This window comes from Daphnia magna, linkage group LG5 (genome assembly GCF_020631705.1).
Source record: "Daphnia magna isolate NIES linkage group LG5, ASM2063170v1.1, whole genome shotgun sequence".
In the NCBI taxonomy this organism is placed as follows: Eukaryota; Metazoa; Arthropoda; class Branchiopoda; order Diplostraca; family Daphniidae; genus Daphnia; species Daphnia magna.
Window position 1 is genome coordinate 7,258,829 of NC_059186.1, and position 25,973 is coordinate 7,284,801.

A 25,973-nucleotide genomic window follows, 5' to 3' on the forward strand; every position below is an offset into this window, starting at 1 on the left:
AGGTTATTGTTGGTACAATAGCTGCGGCCAAAGAGCAATTACAACTTATTTTGATTGCTAACCTTCTATTATTGCCAGATCTACCCATTCTGTGGTGGTAACTGTGGACCCACGTGATATAAGTTTCTTGCCAGTGACTGTAATATTTCTGCATTACATCATTATTAATAATATGATTTGTGACGCCAGCCTACGTGTAATATCTTTTTCCCCCATTTTGCTTCTAAGCGCCGGACATCCATTCCCAGAACTAAGTATCAGAAATGTGCGGGTGCGTACTTGGTTATAATTCCATAAAGTATAGTTGCCGTATGCTTGCAGATCCGTGTGCTGCTAGTTAATAGGGCCAAAATGAGCTAAAGGTTCTGTAAATTCAGCACTTTATTGCATACATTGAAGGATTTATGGTATAGGCACGGAATTCCTACTTGGATTTCTTCGCCTTCAGCTTTTTCTCCGAGCATTGTTCTTCTGCATTCTGGTGAATACTGTTGGTTATTTTATGACGAAAATTCACGTTATGTTGGCTGAATGTAAACAAATGGGAATTTTTCTTTAAGATGCACTTTAGTTGGCCTTTACTCATCTTCCAACCATAGTATATACTTTATGGAATTTGTTCTTTGTATACAAAAGGTTCCTTTGACGCGAAGGAGTGTAACATCGGAATCTAAATAATCAGCAATGGCATGTGCTGGGCGTCCTAGTACTAAATCATGTCTTTTTATTTTTTGGCTTTGTTTTGTTTGTATATGTTTTGCTGCAAAGCAGGCAATGGTAAGTTTAAATTAGCAATGCAAGCCGGCGCACCAACTGTGGCCTCCGGGATGACGAAATGGGTCTAGGCTAATATACGCGTCGTTGATCCGATGAATCCCGGCAGTTCTCTTTGTCGACCCAAAATGGATTCAGTCTTTGATCCCCGTTCTATTCTCAGTTGGAGATTGTCGCTCTCCGTCGCTGAAACGGTAGGATAGATCCCGGTTGTTTAATATTTTCTTTTATTTGGTGATCAGAGGCCAAGGCAATCATCCCGCTACAGCGTGAATGTTATGCCTATAGCGAAATGTTGCTAAACAGTGAAACTTTAATTCGCGTTCAACCTGAAAATTAAAGTATACACGAAGTTAGTGCCATGCAGTTGAATGCGTCCTTCGATGTATTTCCTGCTGTTACGTTGCCATTGGTTGACAACAAAAGAAAAAGTCAATTTGGAAGTCGAGGAATCGCTAATGAAGTGTACCGTGGGTGTGTGTGTGTGCACATCTTGTTTAACATCCAGTATTCGATTTTCTTTTCGCTAAAATTAAACAAAGAAAACTTTGTTTCTGATCGCTGCCTGCGAAATGAATCAAACGTGACGGAGGAATATGTACGTGGATGAATGGATATATGTCGATGCAAGTTTCATTCGGTTGCCCCATTCGTAGTGATAGCGCAACCTTTCTTCGTTATCAGTTGGCTATTATATCAATTTGGCTTCTTGCTAAAAAGAAAGAGTTTTAGTTTTGATTCTGATCTCTTCTTCAATAATTCAAAAGGGCAGCAGCAGCGCTAAATCAAGGTTTAGGAAGCTCTTTTCTTTCAATGTCCTCATTTTTACTGTAGCCTCGTTGGAGAAAAGTTTCAATGGGTGGGGGTCATTCGTGCAACAGTTGTCATGTTTTTCCTTAAAAGGATCATCGTTCCCAATCCATTTTCGTATATACTTTAACCTTTTGGCTATTTTTGTAAACTGTTGTCGGTCAAACAATTTTATTTTCCCCTTAAAAATGATTTAGTCTAATTGATCAGAGTACTGAAAATGAATGGACGTAGGATACGTACGATCAATCCTGCATCAAGATTTTAAATTGTTTCTTATTGACAAATACCTGCTATTTAACTAGACCCTTCATTAACTACCAGTGTTTAAACCTCAACATTCTTTCAATTTTGTCCCTTCTTCAAAGGTTTACGTGATACGTGGCCTTTACGGGGCTGGGTTGAATGGTAATTTGAATTGATTCCACTGGTTTCAAGAGAGAATACCTAATGGAACAATTTTCCACGTCTGGAAGAAAGAAAACAAACTATGCGCTTTAATTCAATTGTTCCTGATCCCTTGTCCTTGTTCTTATGCCGTAATTCTACTTGTCTTGGCTCTATAGCTTGCTATGACGAAACCTCTGTGTACTCACTACTTAATCTACACAGCAGTGCGTATAATCAACTTATCGATCGCCTCTACATAGAGCAAGGCTATAATGGTGAAAGGATTTGATTTTCTTTTTCCCTGTATCGTGCAGGCTCCATTGGACGCTATGATGAAGGAATCATTTGGCTGTCAACCGGTATGTATGCGCTGTGTGTTCCCAGTTGTTCGAGAAAAGGAGCGCACTGTGTGGAGATCCCACGGTAGACGCAGGAAATCGGCACCCGCCTGCGCTGTTCTTATTTCTGTCTTTATATATTTTCTGGCGTTTCTCGCGTGGCAAGTTGTCCGTTTGAGACTCTTGTGGGTACATTTTGTGCCCAGCCCATCAGTTCTTCATCTGCAACTGGATCAACTGGTCTCGTTCGCAAACACATCAAGTTTATCCGGGTTTTCTGACGTTGTCACGTTGCTCATTTCACATTTATAGTAATAAAGAAAGTTTCTTTTAGCTGCATTCCTTTTTTTCTTGATCTTTTTGTGAGTGTTGCAAGATTGATATCACAGTGCCCGTAACTATGTTCAAAGAACTCGGAATTGTGCGTGTTTTTTTTAATATGATGGTGGGATAATGACATGTTGAGGTACGCAGTACGTCATTGCAAATTGTGTTCTTTTTTAACTATTAATGAACTCGGAATTTACATTCTCGCAATCCGCTTAAACGGAATGACGTTTCTTTTGGGGAGGAAGTACACGTAGGCTCATATTTTGATTCCCGTTGTTAGTTATATTGTCATGCAAGTAGGCCCCCCGTGTTTTGAGCATCTAGAGATGGGAGGGAAAGTATATAGATGTTAAAAGAGATACGGATTAAATTTTGAGTTTCTTCCATTGTCGTAAAGTTTTCTTTTATTTCCGCCACTTTATATGCCGGTGTGATGTTATTGCCTCGTTGCTGTGGATGCGGAACAAGTACCAATCTTTTATTCATGCATGGAACCCATTTTGTTTGTCATTCAGGCTTCCTTCGATGATCTATACCATTGTCCTCTACCATATACTTGCTGTCTATCAACTTGAATTAATGGACCATATCACGAAATTCGAAGCGCATCAAAGAGAAAACAAGGGCAATCGCATCTACCTTTCCAAATATCGATTACGTACAGAATATTCTAAAGATACGTTCGTTTGTCAATCCGTTTCCTCCACTTCACTGCCGAACGGAATGGTGCAAGTTGTATAAACCTGATGAGCCAAAAGCAAAAATGGAGTAGATGGAATAAGAATTCTAGACTTAGTTTTTTGTACCAACATTCAATGATCTGTATACTATCGGTGCTATGATAAAAATAGACCTAGAAAGAACTAAAAGCTTCGTATATATAACATCGCCGAATCAACAAAGAGCTATTCACTTGAATCGTTCGTGCTTTGGCGTGCTCTTCAAGGATATTGGGTAGGATCTCTTTTCGATTCAGTTCCTGGCCGCGTATCTTTGTCTTGTCTCCCATTTCTTCCGCAATGTTAAGAAGGAAAAGACCTGAATTTCGCAGAGTCAAAAATGTTGTAATAAAAGTTTGCCATCATTACGTCAGGGTTCTTGACTTCTTTTCCAATCATCGACTTTGCAATAAGGACTAGAGTGGGAAAAGAGGTATTATTAACTGCAACTCGAGAACCCTATATAGACCTGTAGGCACGGTCGTCTCTGGAGAGCGTATAGTAACGACGTAAAAAAGTAACGTGCTTTATTAACTTTGCGGCTAAAGAGTGCCAAACACCGTACAGCAAGTGAACAAACGAAGAGGATGACAGGCTCTGTGTTTGATGACGACAGTTCATTTGTAAAAGTGAAGCAAACATCTTTTTTTGTTTTTGTTGTGTTTTTTAATTCATAATCTTACGCTGTTCTTTTTCTTTTGCATTCAGCTGTTGAAATATTCAACGCGATTTACGGTGGGCGAAGAAATCTCGAGGAGCGTCTACTTGAGAGAAAAAGGTTCCAATAGAAATGGTTCTTGGTTTTTAGTGACACTTTGCGACGCACGAGCGCTTTCTTTCTGCATAGCCAATTTTTTCGTGTTGACGTCTCTCCGCGGCCTATTCAAGTGAAATCTAGACATAAAAAGAGTGCCTCAAAATGAGAAACGTTTTGACATTAACACTCTTTCGGAACATCGGTGTCGGATTAATTGCTTTCGTTGTGACGATGACGGTCGCAATCCAACGTCCGGATTCCGTGCGCCATGAATTCAGTCGACTCAATCGCGCCTTCCGTTTCCAAACGACGTTACCATCCGAACAGCTTTCGTCTTATCGTTTCCGGTCCGTCAATCCATCCTCCGGATTCGACGGTTGGCCTTCAACTTCTTCAGCAGGATCACCATCAAGCGTCAAGGTTCTTCCTTCTGGTTACCACCGACATGGCAGGCAGCCCAGATTTGTTTCGCAGTTTAAAGTGTTACGGCTGGCCGTATTGGCTCCCAAAGATCCTGAACATCAATTCTCGCTCTTCAAAATCCTTCCGGCTATCCATTTGGCAGCCAGGACCATAGAGCAGAGCAGTAATAATTCAAACGGCAGCAACAATGGCCCGCTGTCTGGCTGGAAAATTCAAATTATCAATCGCGATTCAAACTGCTCCTCCATCTACGGACCTCTAGAAGCAATCGACCTTTACAATAGCAAATCCATAGGTCCTATTCTTTATCAATCGTAATTCTCTCTGTTTGGTCCTATTTTCTTTCGATTCACGTTTTACTCGTGTAGACTACTCAATTCACCTTGCAGTGTTTGGGTGCAGACAGTTTTGCATATAAGTGGCGCATTGGCAACCTACGCAGTTTTTCTGAATTTGTAAACATTTCATATCGTGCCACTTCACCAAATGGAACGGTACGAAAGCAAAAAAACGAAAACAAAAAATCCTTACGGCCCTTACAAATTGATCTTGAGATATTTTCTTATTTATATTGGTGAAAGGAAGTTGTGACACGGGGAAGAGCTCTCGCATTTGTTTGTTTTTGCGTGCATGTATAAACAGAGCGGCAAACTTCTTTCGAAAAGAAGAAGCAAAAACACTCTTTTCAACTGAAAGGGCTCTTGCTGAGGCAACATCTGTTTACTTTAACTTCCTCAGTTCCCAGTTGAGCTGGGCATCGTTGATTACGTATAGCTGTATCAAAGAAATTCGCCCGAGGTCTACGCGTTCATTGGTGCCGACGCTAAATACGTAAGGTAAATTGGGTAAGGGTGCCAATCAGTACAACTGTCCTAAATCCAGTAGTTCGTTATAGGGACGTGCGCTCGTGACTGCCGATGGTTTGCCAGCCTTTTATTTGGTTTTCTTGTACACGAATTCTTCGACGGAAATTTTTAATTGATGTGCCATTCACTTGTAATCAGCAGTTTTGAACTCGTGTTTGATAGTCAAACACTATAAGCTAGGCACTACTTGCTAATGACTAGTATTGACAATCTGTCACTGACGTATAAAAAAAAAGTCACAAAACCCAATCAGAATCTTTCCTTGGTTCAGCAGCCCATTCGTAGTGCCCCAAAAAACAGGTTAAGGGTAAAGCTTTTAAAAGAAAAAAAAAAGTGAAAATGCTTATCGCTATAGATCCTTGATCCAGAAGGAAAGTAAAAAGAAAAAAAAAAATGGCTGTACTCTGTGTAATAAATAGAATCCTGGTTGAGAGCGTTCGAGAGCGTTTAAAACCTTTTGTTCGCTTTGAATGCGCCTATGCCATTAAACATCAGTAAGCCTGTTGCTATACATTTACAACCAAAGGATAGTCTATAATAGACAGTATAGATTTTGCCAAACGATTACACAGAATGTACAAATGTGCTTTTATTGTCGTCACCAAGACTATATAGGCTATCGATCTGCATAAATCTCCTGATTTCAATGTGGATTAGCTCGAGATCCCTTTTTTGTGTGTCAATGTTTTAGTCCTTTTCTAAAGACTTGGGTCTGACCTACTTGGCTACTTTAATGACCTTTTTTCAAATTAAATTTTCACAAGAAAAATTTCAAACGTTCAAGCTGCTACACGACATCAACGTAAAACCTGTCATTTCCAAACCATTTGGTGCCTTTCTCAGGGTTTCTGGCGACACGCTTTCGCGATTGATAGTTCTGTATAAATAAAGCCCAGTATTTTAGCGAGTGTAGCGGTCAGAGCGTTTACATATCCCACAAAAGTGACCAATTCTTTTTCTTTCATGTTCCGTCAGTATAAGATAATTTGATTGGTTTGTGGAACGCGTCTGTGAGAAACGGGAGGCAATTCTTACGTGAGTGTCGTGTACAGATGTGTTCCTGGGTCCCGTCTGCGAGTACGTCATATCACCCGTGGCCAAGTACGCCGGCGTATGGAACATTCCGCTCCTAACAGCTGCCGCCCAGGCGGACGGTTTCAGTCACAAGCAGCCAAACTATCCACTTCTGACACGAATGATGGGCTCTTACAGGTTGTATAAGACGAATGCATTAACGATCTTGTGACCAGATGGTCTTGTTTTTGTTTGTTCAAAAGATCTACGATTGTTTTGTTTGTTTGTTTTTTAAATTGGGAGGCTCACAAAATTGAAAGGCAAAAATGCCTTTAAAGGAACATGCAACTAATTAATCGTTGTAATGAAGACCAACAAATTAAATCTTGAGTATAATTCATTATCTGATTTTAGGGAAGTGGGAGCGGTCATGGTTCAAATATTGGCGCGATTTGATTGGCGTGTGGTGGGCATGTTGTACCACAATCACGACGTGGGTAAGGGTGCGGGCAATTCTCCGTGCTATTTCGCATTGGCGGCCGTTTACGGTCAACTGGAAAAACAGGGACACAAGTCTGTTCACAAAAATTTCGACGAGACAAATGGTAGTGTCAACTTTACCCAGTTGTTGCTCCACATCAGCGAAAGCTCTCGAAGTGAGTTTTCCCTACTTCCATTTCTCTTTTAAGCTATCACTTGATGTCTTTTCTTTCCCAATGTGTAATATGTCACATTTTATTACGCGCCAAGGACGTCGACAAATGATCGGCTCCGAACTCCCTATCTTTTTCTACCATGCTGCTTCCTAGATGTGACATTTAATTATGTCATACTTCCCTCTCTGTTCCCATTATTCTTTTTTCTACACCCCGAAATTGGATCGCTTTTATCTGTCGTTATGGAACTATTCTTCCGGGTGGACTTATTTCTTTTTTTTTCCCCCGTCCAAGTCATTGTACTGTGCGCCGCCCCTCTCAAGATCAAAGAGATCATGCTGGCGGCCGAAGAGCTCAACATGGTGGATAGCGGCGATTACGTTTTCTTCAACATCGAACTGCGCAACAGGTTTTCTTACGTTTCTTATAATTTTTTTTTTTTTGCAATTGACTTCCCATATTTATTTTGATTCCCCCCCTCCATCCACCTATTTCCCTACGTACTATTTCCTCCCACGTTACCCAGGTGATCGACCATTACCAATCAAACAGAAAAAGAAACTGACAGGAAGGCAAAAATGTCTTGAAAAACCGATGAATGAGTTTGATTCGAGCTTCGTGTTGCTTGCGGTCATTTTTCGCAGTGATGACAAGCTTACCTCGAATATACAGTCAAGTTATTATAAAAAAACAGGGAAACTAAAAGACCGCGTTTTTTTGCTTGTTAGTACTCTCCGTGGTGAGCTTTACAGAACAGCTGTGTGCGTCATCAGAGATGATGTTCTGCCATCAAGAATTCATGATCGTTCATTGCGATTAGGCCACGTCCGACATCGATAAATTCCGTAGACAGGCAATGTGTAACTGTCTAGTACTATACGCATTAGATTTACTCGTATAATTACATTACGCTGCGCAGGTATACCAGTTCCCTGTCCATCTAAATCCCCGTCAATGAACCACTAATGAAATCGCGTGTCTTTTAAACTCCATCAGCGCGGAGAGTAATGACTTGTGTTTAAATGATTTGTGCTTATGTCTAAATAGCAATAACGCGACGCTCAAGCCTTGGCACAGCAACAGCGATACGGAGGCACAGAACAATCGGTCACGAAGAGCCTACGTAAGTTCGTGCATGCTGAGTGTGTATGTGACACGAATCACTTGATTTGCCATGATATATGAATATGTTTTATGTAGGAGGCACTGTTGACCGTGTCAGCAAGGGTCCCGGATACGGAACAATACCGCGATTTCAGCAAAGAAGTCAAACGGATCGCTCGAGATGAATTCAACTACACGTACGACGAGGATCCAGTCAATCCTTCCGTGGCGGCCTTTCACGAGGCCGTCCTCCTTTACGCCATTGTAAGCTATAGCCATCATTTCTATTTCGGTCCCTCTACGTTTTTCTTTTTTGTTTTTTTTTACGATTCTGTGCAGTTCCTGTTTGGTATATAAAAGGGTTTTGTTTGATAATACAGGCCTTGAACGAGACGCTGGCTGCAGGCGGAGACGTTTCCAATGGAACGGCCATCACCTCCCGCATGTGGGACCGCACGTTTGTTGGTATTTTCGTCAATCATTGGCCTCGGCCATCTTGAACCATTCTCCCGGATTGCCCGTTGATTGCCTCAGTTAGAATAACATCTCATAAAACAGAGCCAGCAAAATTTATAGGATTTGCAGTCAACGCTTTATGGTCATTTAATCAACACTGAGCAATTCGACTTTGGCGCATGTGGCCCACCTTGTTTTTTCTTTGCCTGATTGAGTTTCGGTCACGAATATAGCTCCGCTGGGAAGCCAAGCACCAGGAGACACCAGGGACAAGTCAGCAAAAATTGTGCCTGCCTAGTTACTTTAGTAAAAGCAGCCTTGAGATAGATCATCTCTATATACATCACGTTCCAGCGGGAATTGTGCGAGACGGTCCGCTAACTCATTCCGTTATTCCCGGACGTGAATTTGAGGTACGGACGAGAATGCAATAACAGATCGTGACCGTTTCGCTGCTTCAGTTCGACAGCAAAAAAAATAATAATTCAGGGACGCCGGAAGCCAACAAAATGGACAGTTAACTGCCTGGTGGTCACGTATACCACATGGAATCAACAATTCACCATAAGCAGCCAGCCTAGATTTTACGTTGGCCTTTGTAAAGCTAGATCCTTTCAAATCTGTCTTTACATCTCACCTTAAAATGTTCGACATTTTACGGCTTTATCGATCATATAATCAAATCTTGGGTTGCTACGTAACACAACACCCTGAACGCTTTTCTCGTTAAATTAAATAGAGACGTCGGTAATGGGCATGACTGTCGGTGATCGATCCACTACGATAATATTTCTATTTTCATGTATTTGCATAAGCCTTCTTATCGTTTTAAACTATACTGTCGTTCTCATGTTCTTTCACTGCGTATTAAAGGTATTAGTGGCAACGTCAGCATGGACAAAAACGGGGATCGCAATGCCGACTATTCGCTACTCGACATGGATTCCGTTACTGGAGTCTTTCAGGTAATTTTCTTCATTATCGAAAGCTAGAGTTTCCGCTTTTTTTCTCTCTCTTCGTCATCCTGCATGTACTGTACGCTTAGTTTCCCTATCAATAATTTGAAAAAAATTATCAGACTGTATGGGATTCACGAAAGTTAGTCAGCTGTTAATTAGGAATTCCTAAGCCTGTACGCAGTGAGTTATTCTTATATAGCTAAGAACAAAATGGCTATACCTTTTGGTTATATATTAACATCCGTAACGGAAGTAGACGATTCACGTTTCCTGTATATTTTGATTAATTCACGCACTAGAAAGGCATGCTAAGGAAAAATCGATTCGTCATCGGTTTTGCCGCGTATTATATCAGGATAGACAACAATGTCTTAAAGAAAATGGCCGCTGAGAGAGAGCTTGCGGGTGTGTTTTATTTGTCCAAGAGTTCGCGCGGGCGACCAATAAAAACACCCACACATGTAGTACGTGATCTTGACTTATTTTCCTTGATTACTGGAACGCAATTAAAAGAAATGAGTTTTACTACCGAAGGACGGCTAATATATATGCCACGATTGTTGCGTATATATTCTCGATTCAAAGAAAGGCCCTGGTGGGTTTGAACTTCCCTGATTCATGTGTAAAATTCTGTCGTTGGGATTAAACTTTGATGATTCATGAAATATTTTAATTGCGGCTAATGAAATATTTTCGTTGTGGCTAATGGAAAATCTTACCTTTTCACGTGCTTTAGGTAGTGGCCAACTATTACGGCGTTTCGAAACAGTTGGTTGATGTTCCAGGTCGTCGCATTCACTGGGCAGGAGATAGAAATGGTCCTCCTCCCGATACGCCTACCTGCGGATTCGACAATAGCAAATGCCCTGACGAAAGTAAGTTTTGACCTCGATAAATAGTCAGGCATCAGGCTTCGTGAATTTTTCATATTTCGTTTGGCTGGCCCACCCATCCAGCCCAAAATCTATTTGGGGTTTTTCAAGTGATTCCCGATGTGTGTATCTAGTATTGATGGCCGCGTGATATTGGGCTTCATCCCCGTGCACGTGCTATTTGGGTTTTTATTTCTTTCCTCCCGTTCACCATAAAGTTGCATTTTCTTGCGGCAAGATGGCGAGAACGATGCTCCTGTCCCCTCTACATGACGATATGCCCTCACATGAAATGATTCAGCGATTTTAAACAAATTGTACATGCCGTACAAGTTGAAAAACAGTTTTGACTCGCGAATGGAGCTTATTGTTTCTCACCTGATAAATCGTGTGTAATCTTAGCGGTCGGTTGAGGTTTACATATTTTATTGTGGACTGCCACCTGTAGATGTCGTGCAAACTATTTTAGACGAGTTTCACGGGTACCGTGACTCATGCGGGATGAATAATAGAGAAATTTCGATGATTAAAAAAAAAAACCAACTCACAATTTTGTTATGTTTTACTATGGTTTGATTTTAGCTACGCCTATTTACGCAATCGTCACCATAGTGCTGTCATCCGTCGTGGTAGTCCTCATCATCACATCGGCATTTATTTATCGGTAAACAAACAATTCGAGATTTTTTTAGCATTGCTGGTCGGATTGCTTTCATTTTTGTTTTTGTTTTAGACATTGTCACTAGACACACAGTTCCACCAAGCCACTCCCTTTCTGCCCTATAATTTCTTTCTTGTTGTAGTTTTTGATGTTTCTTTGTCACCTTTCTTTGAAAATGCCACTCACATCTGAAGGAAGTCTTTGATTGATTTACTTCCTAGATTGACCTTGGCATCAATTGAGTTCTCTCTGTAATGCATCCGGAGCGAAACTTCAATCGAAACGAAACTCAATTGTGTTAATGCGATTGGGGACAAAGCGAAAAGGGCAATGCTTGCGGGCACACTCACCCTCTTCTCCCCGACAAATGACACCGTTAAGTTCGCAGTAATAAAAATTGATTAGCTATAAGAAGAGAGACGAGATTCCCATTTGCGTTTTGCATTCAATTAAACCTGGAAAAACGATTGCTTATTGCAACTTGTTACCCACGAAATCACTAGCCCGCAAAGTTTACAAGTTCAAAATTTAGCTATAAGAAATTTTTAGAACTTCACGTATATATACTGCGCCGTGTATTTCATAAACAAGTCGAAAGAAAGATGTATATATACGTAAACAAAAAGAAGTTGTTTATTTCCTCGTCCCGGAAGTATTGTAACAACCGATTATGGAGGCAGACAAAACAAAGTTGTAATAGATGACGGCGATGTTTTGGTTTCTGATGGCTCATTTCCTGATTTCCCCTGCTTTCCGCTTTCTTCCCGTCTCCTTGGATTCGTTTCTATTAATGGACGATTGCTGTGTTGGCTTTGTGTGCTTCTTCTCCGTTAATATATATATATGCAAATGTTTAGTATACCGCTGATCACGTCAATCGATTTACTCTCATGATGTCCTTCTTTGTTTGTCGTCGATGTGTTGTACCCCACAGTCTGTTTGCCCATTAATCAGCTGCAGTTATACTATTCTGGTTTTTGTAAATGTTTTTTCTTTTTTGTTTTGAACTGTGACATAACACCCTACACCCAAGGCACTACAAAGAGGAAGCAGAAATAGCGTCCATGACGTGGAAAGTTGCGTGGAGCGATGTCGTCCTATTCAACGGAGATCGTACGGGTCGAGCAAGTGCTGGGCCGGCTGGAGCTGCAAAGTTTGGTAGCCGATTGTCCATCGGTCGCAACAGCATTTTGGTACATACATTTCGTGAACGTTAAAAACACGTCATCAAACAATGTTTGAATGCTTAAAATTCAATGGCTCTTTGTTATTAGTTGTCTGCTATTTTATACGCCTGCGCTGCAATGGCCGTTTTTGCGGGATGGATTGTATATGTTTCCTTCTTTTATGTCGTTCTCTTTTTATTTTAGAGCAACCTGTCGAATGAGATGGTGGGAAACTTTGCGTCTGACAAGCAGCTATTCATTCAAACGGCCAACTACAAAGTAGGTCAATCAAGTCTGCGTGCGTGCTTCCTCTCCCGCAAGGCGGAAAATCAATCCGGCTGCGTTTATATAGACCTGATGTAGTTAATTCAAGCATCTCTGACTTGGACAGAGCTTATATGCCGGGCTAGAGATTTAACCTGATTTTCACATGATAAATTATTCTGTAGCATTTGTTCAAAGGTGCACACTTTGACCTTTGTCTCCTTACCACCTCTTTCTTTCTTTTGTGCTTTATCCAGGGCATGATCGTGGCCGTCAAGCCCATACCCAGGAGCAAAGTGGAACTCAATCGACCTTTGCTGCTGGAACTGAAGCGGGTGAGGTCAAAATGGACGCGCTTGATCGCGTATTCAAATTGAATCATGTCCTTGATATGATTAAGTCGTATCGTTGCCCCTCCGCTTTGCTTCGACCTTATCATCATTTTTATTTATCTATTTATTTTCTTGCTAGATGAAAGATGTGACTCACGATCATTTGGTGCGCTTCATCGGTGCCAGCGTTTCGGCGCCTCATTGCTGTCTTCTCACAGAATACTGCCCAAGGGGCTCTCTCGAGGACATCCTAGAAAACGACCAGATCCAGTTGGATGCCATGTTCCGCCGCAGCTTGATACACGACATCGTTAAAGTAACCAAGGCTGTTCAATTTTTATTTTATTTTTTTTTAAATGAAAAAGCAAAAAAAGAAACAAAATAATAAAAATAAAAAGAATCGCGCTCCAAATTCTTTCATTTTTGAGCTTACTTACCACTGGATCATTGGATCCAGCAAGTCGTTCATGCACGCACGCATTCGTGTCTTCTTATTCCCGCCAATAGAGGACGTAGCCTTACTTAACAGTTTGTTCGTGCATGAAAATGGGCATTGCGGATCGATTCTCTCCACCACGCCCTACCTACTCCGACTTGAAATATTCAGTGGCGCGACGTTCAATGTGGTGCATTGTAAACCTCACCTATACGCGTCTAACACAAGACTGCTTAACATGATTGTCTCTATATATTTCATAGCCTCTAATTCTGTTCCCCCCGGGTGGATCGATGCGACCCGCGTTTCACGAGTCCTTTTTTCTCTCTCTCTTTTTTTCACGCACTATATTCTTCCATTATCGCGTGTCCTACAGGCAATGGCCTACATTCATTCATCGGAAATCCGTTCGCACGGTAACCTCAAATCGAGTAACTGCGTCGTGGATAGCCGTTTCGTACTGAAAGTGACCGATTTCGGGCTGCATTCGCTGCGTTTGCCAACCGACGAAGATGATGCCGCCAACGATCACAGTTCATATGCCTACTGGAAGCGTAAGAAATTTACTGTTGCTTATATCCACATGATTGTGGATGTTTGTTCTTTACGTTACGCGCAAGTCAATCCTTGTAAACGTGTTTTTTGTAGGCGTTGCACGCAAATTGCACAAAGTCGTATATCCTGTTTACGACATCACGTCAGGTTTATTCGTTTGCGCCCTAGCGGCTTCTTTGTCGATGGTGTCTCGATTGACAGCCGAAAAAAATTGATTTCCTGTACGATCACGTCCATTAAAGTCGTTCCCTTTTTTTTTTTACATGGTTTGATTGGATTTTCTTGTCGGTTTTCACTACATCAGGGTTCTCATGTCAAGACTGTGAAAGGTGGCACGCAGAAACCTTTCGGCGTCTTGTGTGAAATCTGCGCAATATAAAACAAAACAAAAAACGCATTTAAAGTGCACTCATCTCATTTTACCATCCCACAAAAAAATTAATTTCTGATGTTTTTTTTCACGTTCGCTATATGCTCTTCTTCCTGGAACACAGGCAAATTGTGGACAGCACCCGAGTTACTACGTATGGAACATCCCCTACCGGAGGGAACACCCAAAGGAGATGTCTATTCATTCGCCATCATCACTCACGAGATTCTCGTTCGACACGGACCCTTTTACCTGGCCGGCGACAACGATCTCAGTCCCAGAGGTAAATTTTACATCACAAAGTGGGCAACACAAAGCTTATTTACTTGTTAATAGCTTTTTGATCGAACACAATATCCTGTTATCGTACATAATAGGCCTTTCTTCTTTAAGACTAGTCCAGTTTGACTTGTATCCCCAACGTCCCGATATATTTAGCGCAGTTTAGTTGCCGTTGCGCAATCAACAATGAGAATATACCGATCTAAACTTTGTTCGTAAATTGATGGCTATACGTAGAATACGTGCCGACTCAAAGAGCTTCCTATGTGCGTTTTTCATTCCGTCACGGAACGTCTAATATTGATCCGCCAACCATCGACAGTGTGGATGTTGATCGTTTGGCGAACTATAGTGCATCCCACACGAATGTATTGCGTCTTTGACTCTCTTCTTTAAATCGACTATTTCCCACTTTTCCCAAAGCTGCCGCCATTCAGAAGCTACAAGACACACAGTCATTTCGATGAGCTTCACTTTCTTAGTATCTGCTTTAGAGACACTGCGCTATTTGCTTATAAAAACAAGTCGCATGTGTTTGAATGAGGGATTAGATGTAGCGATAGTTTAAAAAAAAAAAAACAGCCGCAAAACCAGGTTGAAGCAATCAAAAATGGCGCGCTAAGCTTATGTGATGGGACTATAGGATAAAATGCGGCTGTGTCAGGGCGAAAAAGTGATGCATCATCGATCCATTCGTTCTGTTTTTATTCTTTGCTCTCTAGTTGTCTATATAGGACTTTACGCACATACCCAATGGATCTGTAGTGCACATTTTGGCGCACTGCAAACAGACGTGGTTCACAGTATACGACGCTCGGAATGCCTGCTGGTTGTCTAATAGATGTCGCTAGACGTGACTTGATTAATATCATACAAATACTTGATTAGCCCCTTTGGAAAAAGAAAAAAAACCATGAAAGATTTACAAACAGCAAACCTTTTTAATGGCTAGAGTCCAAGTTGAAACATGCTTAAAAGCGAGAGAGAGAGAGAGAGAGACCCAATGAACTCGCGTATATACTATTTACGCAACAATTCAAAGAAGTGCATAACGGCAGGGGACCGAGTTTAAACTCTTGTCCGGATGTAGACAGCGACCAGAAAGAGATGGAAGACTCTGGCGGAATCGAGGCCTATACACAACATAGACAGTCAAAAGAAAAAGAAAGGGAAACTTGAAGCTAATAGCAAAGCGGGAATGGCAGCTTTTCTACGGTGGCTTTCTCATATACGCTTCGTTTGGGGCGCATGTCAGCGCATGAAGAGTCTAGGCGTGTATAAGCGTCTGTTGCGAAGACACCATCAGTGATGAACTGGACGCCAAAGGATCCAGCCAACATCAGCACAGAGAAAAGAATGTTATTTAGCTATTGATTCGCGCGCTCGTGTCCAGTTGTTTCCTGCCGAAACATCGAATGAACCGAGCATTAGAAAGAGAAACAAGGTGCAAAAACATCCGAAGATTAAAGTAGGAAAAAAAACAAACAAACAAACAAACAAAGCGATGGCCACGCCAGCTATTAAAACGACATTAAAAGTGGATGTCACGGAATCGGAGCAAATTGAGGGTAAACTGTCGCCCGACAGCCCCCCTTTAGCTGCTTACAACATCAGAAGATCCCTTTCACCGCTTCTTGATTTCGGCGGCAGGCCCGGAAGCGGCTTCGGAGGGGAGAGGCGCAATTTCTGCAACATTAGCGAGTGCGCGTTCTGCAAGCCGCTCAGTGACAACCACCGACTACTTTCGCCGCTTCGATCGCCCGTCATCTCCCCCTCCAGTAGGTTCTTTTTATTTTCAAACACGCGAATAATAGACAAATGTAGAACAGTCTGTGTGCGAAAAGTCTAATGATATTGATTTTCAAACGTCACTTTATTAAGGCGTTCGTTTTTTTAAATGAACTCTATACATATACTGAATAAACCGTCAACAAATTAATTGTGTGCAGCTGAATAGGTGAATGTATTAAAAATAAGGGAGCTGTATCCGTTGTTTGAAATGTTGACACTGCTTAATAAAGGTGTCAACATATAGCAGCTTCTTCCGTTCAAACGCTACAATGATGACGGGCATCCCTCACGCTGAATTTCATTTCCTTAGTTGTTTACCTTCTATTACGCTTCGGAAATTGAATCCTATTCGTACACACTAGGCTTGTACACACATAATTTAATGGTATCACCGAGAAACGTATAGTTATTCTTTTTGAACAGAATAGTTCGTATTGAAAGCCTATAATTATGTAGCAATAGCGTCCTGGTCCCCGAATGAAAAATTAGAAATTGACGACAATTGGCCCGTAGTTTGACGATTTGTTTGTTTCAATTTGTTTGCCGAACGCAATGCTTTGTTGCCGCACTTGATAACAGTAAAGTTCGAGAGCTATAACCTCGAGAACAAAGACTATCAAGACGCCTGATTAAAGATTCAATCAATAGACTATACTAGCCTAATAACACAGCAATTTCACTTATTTTTGGCCAATCTTTTCTTTTTATGACTTTTGGGTCAAGGTTCTTTGATTCCCTCCTACACACGACCAAACCACACACATCACGTAAAGCTGCACCCTGAAAGAGATGGATTGTGTTTTCCTACGCCCCTGTTTCGGAGGATGTCTTGCGTGGTGGTATAGATCTCCATCCCCATCTATTGTCTTACGTCCGCCGTTTCCCATCTTGACACACTTCGGTGGCATTAGATGAGCCTAACTGGAACAGACAGCCACTAGATAGGCCTATTTCATTGTCTTTTTTCCTCATTGTGCCTTCGTCAGCTCCTTCTTCTTGTCAGAACACACCCTACAACTTTGCGTCTCGATGTTCCATCAATCGATATGGGCCTCTACACAACACGTATGGATCAAGCATTTCTCTTCCGTCTTTGTCAGTTTGGCTATGTCTATTCTGTCAGTTTAACGTATTTGATCCCGCATCTTTGCAGTTTCGGTCTCCTACAAGGTTGCTGTACTGTATACGAGACGCAAGATTTCCCTGGAATCCCTGAGGTCCCTGGGTTATATAGAATAGTTTTGTCACAGTCTAAAGAGGACGTGACCCTCCCGCCAATTCGGATCGTCTTGTTATAAAAAGAATTCTTCGCGTTTCAGCAAGAGGAAGGACAAACTTTCTCGAGTATGTAGCAAACAGAGTTATATACAAGCACTCGCTAAAATGATGCGAGGAAAGTCAGCCTCTGTCATCGTTATGCATCTCCGGCATTTCTTCAGTAGTTTGTAATTGTAACGCAGTTGAACTGTGATGGTATATGCAGACATGAAATAAGAACAGGAAATAGTTGACATGGAATATTTAAAGGCCATACGTCTCAGCTTAGAGTTTAATGGTGCCTGACAAAGGTATTATGTCATCACTCTTCCTCCGGGCATGTCTGAGTTTTGAAATAGATATATATTTAATCTGGCTGTGTTTCTAACTTGATTTCAATTTGATGCACAGCTCCAAAGTTCGTTCTGAAGGCTTTTTACAAATGATTAATAAGGCCAAAAGCCTGTGCCTGTGAAGATGAGTTGGCTATTGTGCGCTGGATCCTGAAATGAATAAGATTCTTTGCGCTATTCCGCATTCTCTTTCTTGTTTTCTCTTTCCAAAATTGCTGGAAGAAAACTATTGTTGTGCAAGCATTGGATGTTATAGCCTCGCTGACCGATGTTATTTTTCGTCGGAGGGAAGGGACTCCAGCTGGCTGGAGAGCTTTCTCCACATAAGCACAGACTTGGATAGGAAATAAAAGAGAAAAAAAAAAAGAAAATCGCACAAATGATAATGGCATCGTCAAAGAACTGACGGGAAACCGATCGAAATATTTCCTTGTTATATGATCCACTGTCCGTGGATAATTCAAAGTGATCTTGAACTCGATACCCCGTTTTTGTTCTCTTCTTTATAGTTGGGTGACGTTGCGTTTCGGTTCACAAACGAACATTTCTTCGGGTGCGTGACTGGATGCAACTGCGGGTGTAGAATATCGAACCACTCACGGCGATCGTTGATCTCAACTCTGCAGCTCAGACAGTTTCATGTTTTATAAGTAGTCACGGGGACCAAAAGAAAAACAAGAAATCTGAAATTTAAATCGTGTGATTTCGTCGTCTTAGAGTCAGGATGTCACCACTGAAATGCACTGACCGAGGCACTGACAATAATCGAATTTTTCTATGTAAAAAAAAAAAAAAAAAAAACATCTTTCTCGTTCATCTTTAAAGTTTCAATCACGTCTTGAACGGTTTCAGCGAGTTTCTATTTGATTTCTTTCGATGGAGTGGATGTTTTTCTTTTATCGTCTTTGTGTATCCGGAACGTGACGTTCATTAGAAGGTTTTTTTCAAAAGATTATTTTTCCGTTCGATTTAATGGTTCCTTTAAAAGCCGACAGTGACGATGTTGTCGAAGTGCCACAACTGATGAGATTGGGAATTTTTTTGTCATGTAATTAAGGCGAAACAGGGAAAAAGAGAAAATTAGATGTTGAACGAAAGATGCACCATAATTGCTTATAATTCTATGCAAGCATTATAGATTTTGAATAGTATTTCAATCCAGATAACATATAACTTGACTTTAACGTTATTCTTTCTTGCATACACCTCTATATGCACAAAGTATTCAACTTGGACGTGTAGACTGCGGTATATACTCTTAATTATGTCCGTTGATTGATGTCCACAAAATCCGATTTCAATTCGTTTGGAATTCCAGGTTTTCAATAGTAGAACAAAAACGTCGATCATCCATTTTCGATCTACTGTACAGCTGCCATGGTCGCAATGAATATCGTTTGTTTTCATATTCAGCCTGGCTAAGAAAAAAGCCAAACGACAGAACTTGAAAGAATTGTTTCTGCTGTGAAGACGAATTCCGATGAAACCAATCGTCGAATAAAAAAATAAATTTATAAAAGTTTCGATGTCATCCCCAGTGCGCCAATATGTTATTCTTACTCCGTCAAATTTTCTGTGTAAAGAATGACTTTGCGGATTTCGCGGGGGAAGAAAAAGGCCGAGATAAAAGTGTCAGAGCGCGTGTACGTGTTTTTCGATGGTAAAGTTCATTCCTGCGTCTGCTGACGTTTAAAGAAAGGAAAGTTTGGTAAAGTTTGGAACGAACCTATTGCAACACCAACTACTCGATCTGGAAAAGTCGACGTACACCCCACACACCAGATGCTGTAAGCTTGTATTGTATGGAACCTATATAAGAGTCTATGCTTCCATTGATTCTCGCCTGATCGATTCACTCGCATCCTATAAATCGTCATTTGCAAGACATTTCGCCCTGATTGAGATTTCTCTGCTCGTTTGTTTCAATTACGCGGAAATAAAAAAACAAACAAATCAGGCTTATAGAGCATAACTGTTTTGATAACTAATGGGAGATTCTTCCTAAAGGCCAGCCAGCTTTGTTTAATGATGTCTAATCTACTGTTTCATTTTTTGTTGTTGTCTTCTCGTTGTTCCGCTTTCGCGTAATTGGGTTCCTGTTACGCCTTGCCAATACGTAACACTTGATGCCAACAAAGCCAAATAATTTCAGCCCAAGCTTGCGCAATAATCGGCACACAGGAAGAGACATGTATATAGCAGAGAAAATGTACTACTCGCATTATCGCTTCGGCTGTTGTTGTGCTAGTCACACTGTTGTAACTGCAAAAGTTGGCCAATAGCCAACGAAGAGTTTGTTCACTTGCTTCTTCTTTCGAAGCTTGGCAAATTGCTAAAAGAGAGATTGGCGAATATAGGGGAGTAGATCCAAGACAGTGAGCGAATGGGGTAGATGTTAAAACAAAGCGAACGCGTAAAGAGGAAACAGTTGGCGCTAATAAAATGGCGTTTTGTCAGTCGTTCACTCTTCTGCCGCATAAAGCGTCTCTCAGATATTTTCCGCTCCGTTATTGATGAGTATAGTAGTTATGAGCCTGCCGTGACTCGGGTCCTTTTCTCTTTCGTGGAAATGCTTGACCGAGTGCGGCATTCGAGGAATAATTGAATCAAGAAAGAACACGCTGCTTTCTTTCCCATATCCATCCTTCATTTACAAGTGGAGGAAAAATAATGGGACGTTAAAGTGAATCTCTTAATCATGTGGCGGTGTTCTATCATACATAATTTTCTCTCTTTTTATTTTTCGTAATTAGAAATTATCGGTCAGGTCAAGAATGGTCCGCCGCACGGGAACAAACCACCGTTTCGGCCATCGATCGAGGACGATCTGGGCGACGAGCAGGTCGTTCAAATGATGAAACGCTGCTGGATGGAAGATCCGAACGAACGGCCGGACTTTCAAGTCCTGAAAGCTACGATCCGCCGTCTCAACAAGTAATGATGGCATACATTAACTTGTTCGTAATTGATATTGCGTGTCACTGTAAGAAGCTTAAAAGACTCTGAAACTAACTGGCATTTATGTGGTTAAATGACTGCTGCTTGATTCTGCGAATGGGGGGTGGGGAATTTGTGTTTCATCAACACTCGTTCACTATATACGCCCCTCTTTCTTGGCAATGACAACTGTCAGTCGCTGCCAGTAAAACATTTGTCTTGTAACGTTCCACTTAACTTGCAGATAATTTCATTACAAAAGAGTGAGGTTTATACGTATCGAATCGTATCGAATGACACAATAGCTTCGCTATATTTGTTTTGTTTTTTTCTGTATAGCCAAGGTGTAAGGTGCCTCTCTCATTCTCTTCATATTAGATTCAATTAGAAACCTGAGAATGCCATGGCCAAAAAAAAAAAGGGGGAATGTAAAGAATAGCCTATTGGAACTAGCTTCTTTTCTATCAGTCTTGAATGTAACTCAATACGCCTTTCATCTTACCTCGTCCCAGTGGCTTTTGTATTTAACAAATGCGCAGCGTCACTGTTGCTGCGTGCATCAGCAGCTGATAACCTAAGTGACGAACTTGATTACTTTCTTCGAACCGAGAATGGCCAGTCAACAAAGTGCTGGGTTATTCGATTTGGCCCGGTTACCATGGCGATTTGCCTCTCTTTACATTTCTCGTTAAAGCAAAAGAGGAAATCAGTTATTTTCTTTGACGCGTGCTTCTGATGGGATTTGAACAGAAACAGGTAGAGTGATGGGGAAGTCACACGAAGACGTGTGAAGAACTATAGTATGCATGCAATTCGTTGTTGCTTATCTCACATCGGCAGTCGCTCGTGGCGATGACAAGACGATTTTTGCTCAAGTGGCAAGTCGAATAAAAGTCGGGTAGCGATGGATCTGAAGAACTTGCGTGTTCCGTGAACACTGTATAGGGAATTCTTGATTGGCGTTCTTTTGATATAACAAGTGTCGTGTTTTGTGACCGGCTCTTTGTTTTTATATACGTCTTCAGAGACAACGAGAGCGGCAACATATTGGATAACCTGCTCAGTCGAATGGAGCTCTACGCTAACAACTTGGAGCAGCTTGTTGAAGAACGGACGGCTGATTATTTGGAAGAGAAACAGCGCTGCGAGGAGCTCCTCTATCAACTACTGCCCAAGTATAATTAAGAGTTCACCTATATTCATGTTTTGGGTACAACTGTCTAGTATATAGAACTATACTATATTGGCCGTGTCTTATCAAATGTCCATACGAAACGACGTGACTACTGTCTCCCGTGTTTGTACATCGTAGACTTACGACTCACTCACAAGCTGGCAAGAATTATTGATCTGTCAGTAATCATCTAACTTGATTCAGTATTGAAACAAGCTCTCCAGCATGAACATGACGACGAAGACGAACAGCACGTTCCATTCACACAGCAGAAAATAATCTCACGTTCCCTCTTGACATTCTTGTTTACGAACGATATAGAAATGGCTTTGTTGGCTGACTCTCATACATTCTCCATGGACGTCTTTCAGCAATATTCTATATTTTATAATGATCATCTTTTGTATCATTAATATCCGCTCTATGTCAGCAAGTCTTTGTTGATTTGTCTTATTTTATTGTTTTCTAGGCCAGTTGCCAGTCAATTGATTGCTGGGCAGTCGGTATTAGCGGAGACTTTTGACAATGTCACCATCTATTTCTCAGATATCGTCGGTTTCACCGCCCTATCGGCCGAGTCCGCCCCTCTCCAAGTAAGTGCTTGACCGCTAAGTGCGTAGATCTCAACATCGATCTCTGTTATACAGACATAAATAATAAATCACCAAAACAAAACAAAAAAAGCTTACAGGTATAACGAGCTCGTTATTCCGACTCGTCAGAATGTACAGCCTGACGCAAACTTGTAATTAACGTGATGCGCATGAACTCTCCTTTTTGTCAGGTTGTGGATCTTCTGAACGATCTGTACACTTGCTTTGATTCCATCATTGAAAACTTTGATGTCTACAAGGTAAACAAACCTGAATAGTATATGGTATACATCGCTCGAACTCGAGCCAATTTGAGTTTCATTTCCACGTGCCGTTGTGAGCATGTTCGTTCGTTTTTCCGCTTCTGTTCAGGTGGAAACGATCGGCGATGCGTACATGGTCGTTTCCGGACTGCCGGTCAGAAACGGTAACTTACACGCCCGTGAAATCGCTCGTATGTCGCTTAGGCTGCTCCAAGCGGTCGGCCACTTTCGTATAAGGCATCGACCCAACGAACAGCTGAAACTGCGGATCGGACTTCATTCAGGTCCCGTGGTGGCGGGCGTCGTTGGTTTAAAAATGCCACGCTATTGTCTTTTTGGCGACACAGTCAACACAGCGTCTCGCATGGAATCCCACGGACTTGGTAAAATTTCGTTGCCACGTGTTGGTTGACGTGAACATTGTCTTTCATCCGTCCCTCTTGTTAATCATTGTGCAGCTTTAAAGATACACGTCAGCCCTGCGACAAAAGCGCTTCTGGATTCTTTCGGTACTTTCCGATTGGAATTGCGAGGCGACGTCGAAATGAAGGCAAGAAACGAGAGCTTTCATTTCGTTTTTCTTTTCTTGTGTGCGGCGAAGGCTTCATTTGATCATGATTCATTGTTTCCTTGCTGGTTTCGTTTCAATTAGGGTAAAGGCATTGTTACGACGCATTGGCTGCTCGGTGAGACGACGGACCTGCCATCGGCGCCTACCGCGATGACTCCCACTTCGACGTCAACCTCTGCCAAAGTCTAGCCTCTTCTTTTTAATGATTTTCTGTTTATTTATTTTTTTCTTTTGCGTTTTCCACAAAGCCCGTCATTCCCTCTGGCCTACGGTGTCGTCCCCTGAATTCGTTCATCTTCTCATCCCGTATTATTATTCCCTGTGTGGCATCCACAAGACATTTGTCTGCTCTCCTTTTTTTAAAACCTCGTCCATCCACCTGCAGTATTTATAAACCATTAAAACAAAAATAAGTTGTGCGAATCGTATTCTAGTCACAACACATCGCAGCAGATCTCTTCTGTCGATGTAAAGGATGTGTATTTTCAAATTTTGGTTTTACGTCATATATTATTACATGGTTATTATACGCCGTCTCTTTCAATTGCCATTGCTGTTTGATTGTTTTCGATTTCGGACCACGATTTTTCTCCCTTTAATCCAAACGTATATGCTGTAGATATTACTATATATATTGATCACAGAGCTGTTCTCCATTTCTTATTGTTTTCTATATAGTATATAAGCGGAATCGGATCGGGCCCTCGGCTATGGTTATTATGTATGAAGCGTGTGATTTGTTCCAGCAATAATCTTAGCCCCGGCGAGACAGAAAGGAACCGAATGATGACTGAGCCTGATAATATAAGAAGCCTATTTATTATTTGGGGAAGATATGGCCTCGGCATCAGCGCGAACAGCGAATGGTGGTCCACGCACTCTAATACTTCATACATGAAAGGTTCTCGGGGGCGATGAGTGTAGAAAGACTAACCTCGCACGGCCGGTGTGTTTACGTTTATTATATTATACGGTGGCTTTCAGAAAGTTCGGTATATGGGAACGAATCTTTTCAAAGCGGTTCTTAATTTCAGTTTATGTTTTGCATTCATTTCGGTCGTCGATTTATGAAGAATTCAAAGATAATTGACGCCAATCTTTCGTGAATTGTTGAGCAGAGGAACTTGCGATGAGAAAGTAGGCCACAGTGGGCGCTAGGAACAAAGAATGTATCTATAAATCCAGATTCCGTTTTCGTGTGGTAACCACTTTACGTTCCATAAACTATGTACTATCCTTCCACCCCAGGCTTTCTCTCTTGCCTTCCCATAGCATTTCTATTTCTGGCTGCTGCATTATCGATTGGGAGTACGTCCTCACACGTGAACGGAGTTCCATGGAGTATATGGGGAGGGGGACTTACGCAAAAAAAAAAAAGAAAAAAAAAGAATAAATATCCGCTCCAAGAATGGTTGAACTCGTTCTGGGGGCTCTTACTAAACAGGGAGAAGGAATCGAGTTATAAGTCATCATTATTTACCTTTTAGTCTATACGTATGTAGCAAAGAGGCAACAACCCGTGGCATTCGGGTACACAATATACACAGTCTAGTGCAGACCAAAGGAAAAGTTGGGAATAGTTACTGCGAAATAGCCATTGTGTTATTGCGTCGACACTGAATAATGACCACGATCTATTCACGTTGAGCTATACTTATATATGATCATTATTGCAGGGCTCACAACCCATTTTATTGTAGCAGTGATACATTTTTATGGACTGCACGTGGATCAATGTAGGGGGTGGCTACGTGGCGAGCATGGCGATACACTTCTCGATCATTGTTTCAGTTGTCGAAAACTGAAGGCATGGCAAAGGATGCGCTGATTACTTATTATAGATATAAGATGAACAGGTAGATTATCTAGAGGTTTTTAATACCCGATACGATATCCGTGCAATTAATAGTGTATAGGAGACAATCGTGATTCCAAAAAATCTTGTTAGTTGTTTGTTTTATCGTTTGTTTAACGAATTTGCATGTCGGGACGTTTAATTTACAATCCCCAAGTACAATTCAACAAGTGAAAAAATTCTTGATCGCCAAATGCTACTTTAAATAAAAAAAATAATAGCTGTTTATCTGGCCTCTTTTGTTTGAAATAGAGGGAAAAGCAGAACGGCTTTGCTATCACGCTTCCTCATGAAACCGAAGGCAGGCATCAGGTGTATGCATACATGAAAATCACCGTTCACAAGAACTCTAGCCAAAATTACGATGAAACCCGTGGTGGTAAACTTCAACTGAGCCTCCGTTATGGCATTTTGATGGCTGAGATTTCCAACAGTAAAAATCACCGGGATTTTTCGTGAACACTGCGGTAGCCATCTAGCAGCACACGTTCCCACTAAGTGAGTTAGACAGTCGTTTGCCTTTGATATTGCCGAGGACGTTTGCACTGGAATTGTTTACTTTGTAGTGTCAGGCTGTACTTAAAAAAACTCACTGAGTTCCATAAAAAATCCTCAAGGTTGACTGAGAATACCCTGGACAGAGTT

The 25,973-nt window shown here is 41.4% G+C and overlaps 1 protein-coding gene across 1 annotated transcript; it reads left to right on the forward strand.

The window, feature by feature from the left end:
* The first annotated feature begins 2,494 nt into the window (after positions 1-2,494).
* Positions 2,495-24,126, forward strand: LOC116922693 (atrial natriuretic peptide receptor 1). The gene is made up of 24 exons (XM_045173924.1): positions 2,495-2,778; positions 4,070-4,836; positions 6,460-6,619; positions 6,836-7,077; positions 7,372-7,486; positions 8,125-8,200; positions 8,278-8,445; positions 8,562-8,646; positions 9,511-9,602; positions 10,333-10,471; positions 11,051-11,132; positions 12,163-12,322; positions 12,500-12,574; positions 12,817-12,894; positions 13,031-13,207; positions 13,704-13,881; positions 14,377-14,535; positions 20,689-20,869; positions 21,898-22,047; positions 22,516-22,639; positions 22,831-22,899; positions 23,012-23,285; positions 23,361-23,452; positions 23,555-24,126. The coding sequence occupies exons 2-24, from the start codon at positions 4,281-4,283 to the stop codon at positions 23,660-23,662; spliced, it is 3,540 nt and encodes a 1,179-aa protein (XP_045029859.1). The 5' UTR covers positions 2,495-2,778; positions 4,070-4,280; the 3' UTR covers positions 23,663-24,126.
* Positions 24,127-25,973: the final 1,847 nt, after the last annotated feature.

What these genes read in the sequence shown, in the direction of transcription:
- LOC116922693 (XM_045173924.1), top strand. Translation starts at nt 4,281, where the DNA reads ATGAGAAACGTTTTGACATTAACACTCTTTCGGAACATCGGTGTCGGA. An exon ending in TTCAAACGGCCAACTACAAA is followed by an intron (nt 12,575 to 12,816) that starts GTAGGTCAATCA and finishes TGCTTTATCCAG; the next exon opens with GGCATGATCGTGGCCGTCAA. An exon ending in TGATACACGACATCGTTAAA is followed by an intron (nt 13,208 to 13,703) that starts GTAACCAAGGCT and finishes CGTGTCCTACAG; the next exon opens with GCAATGGCCTACATTCATTC.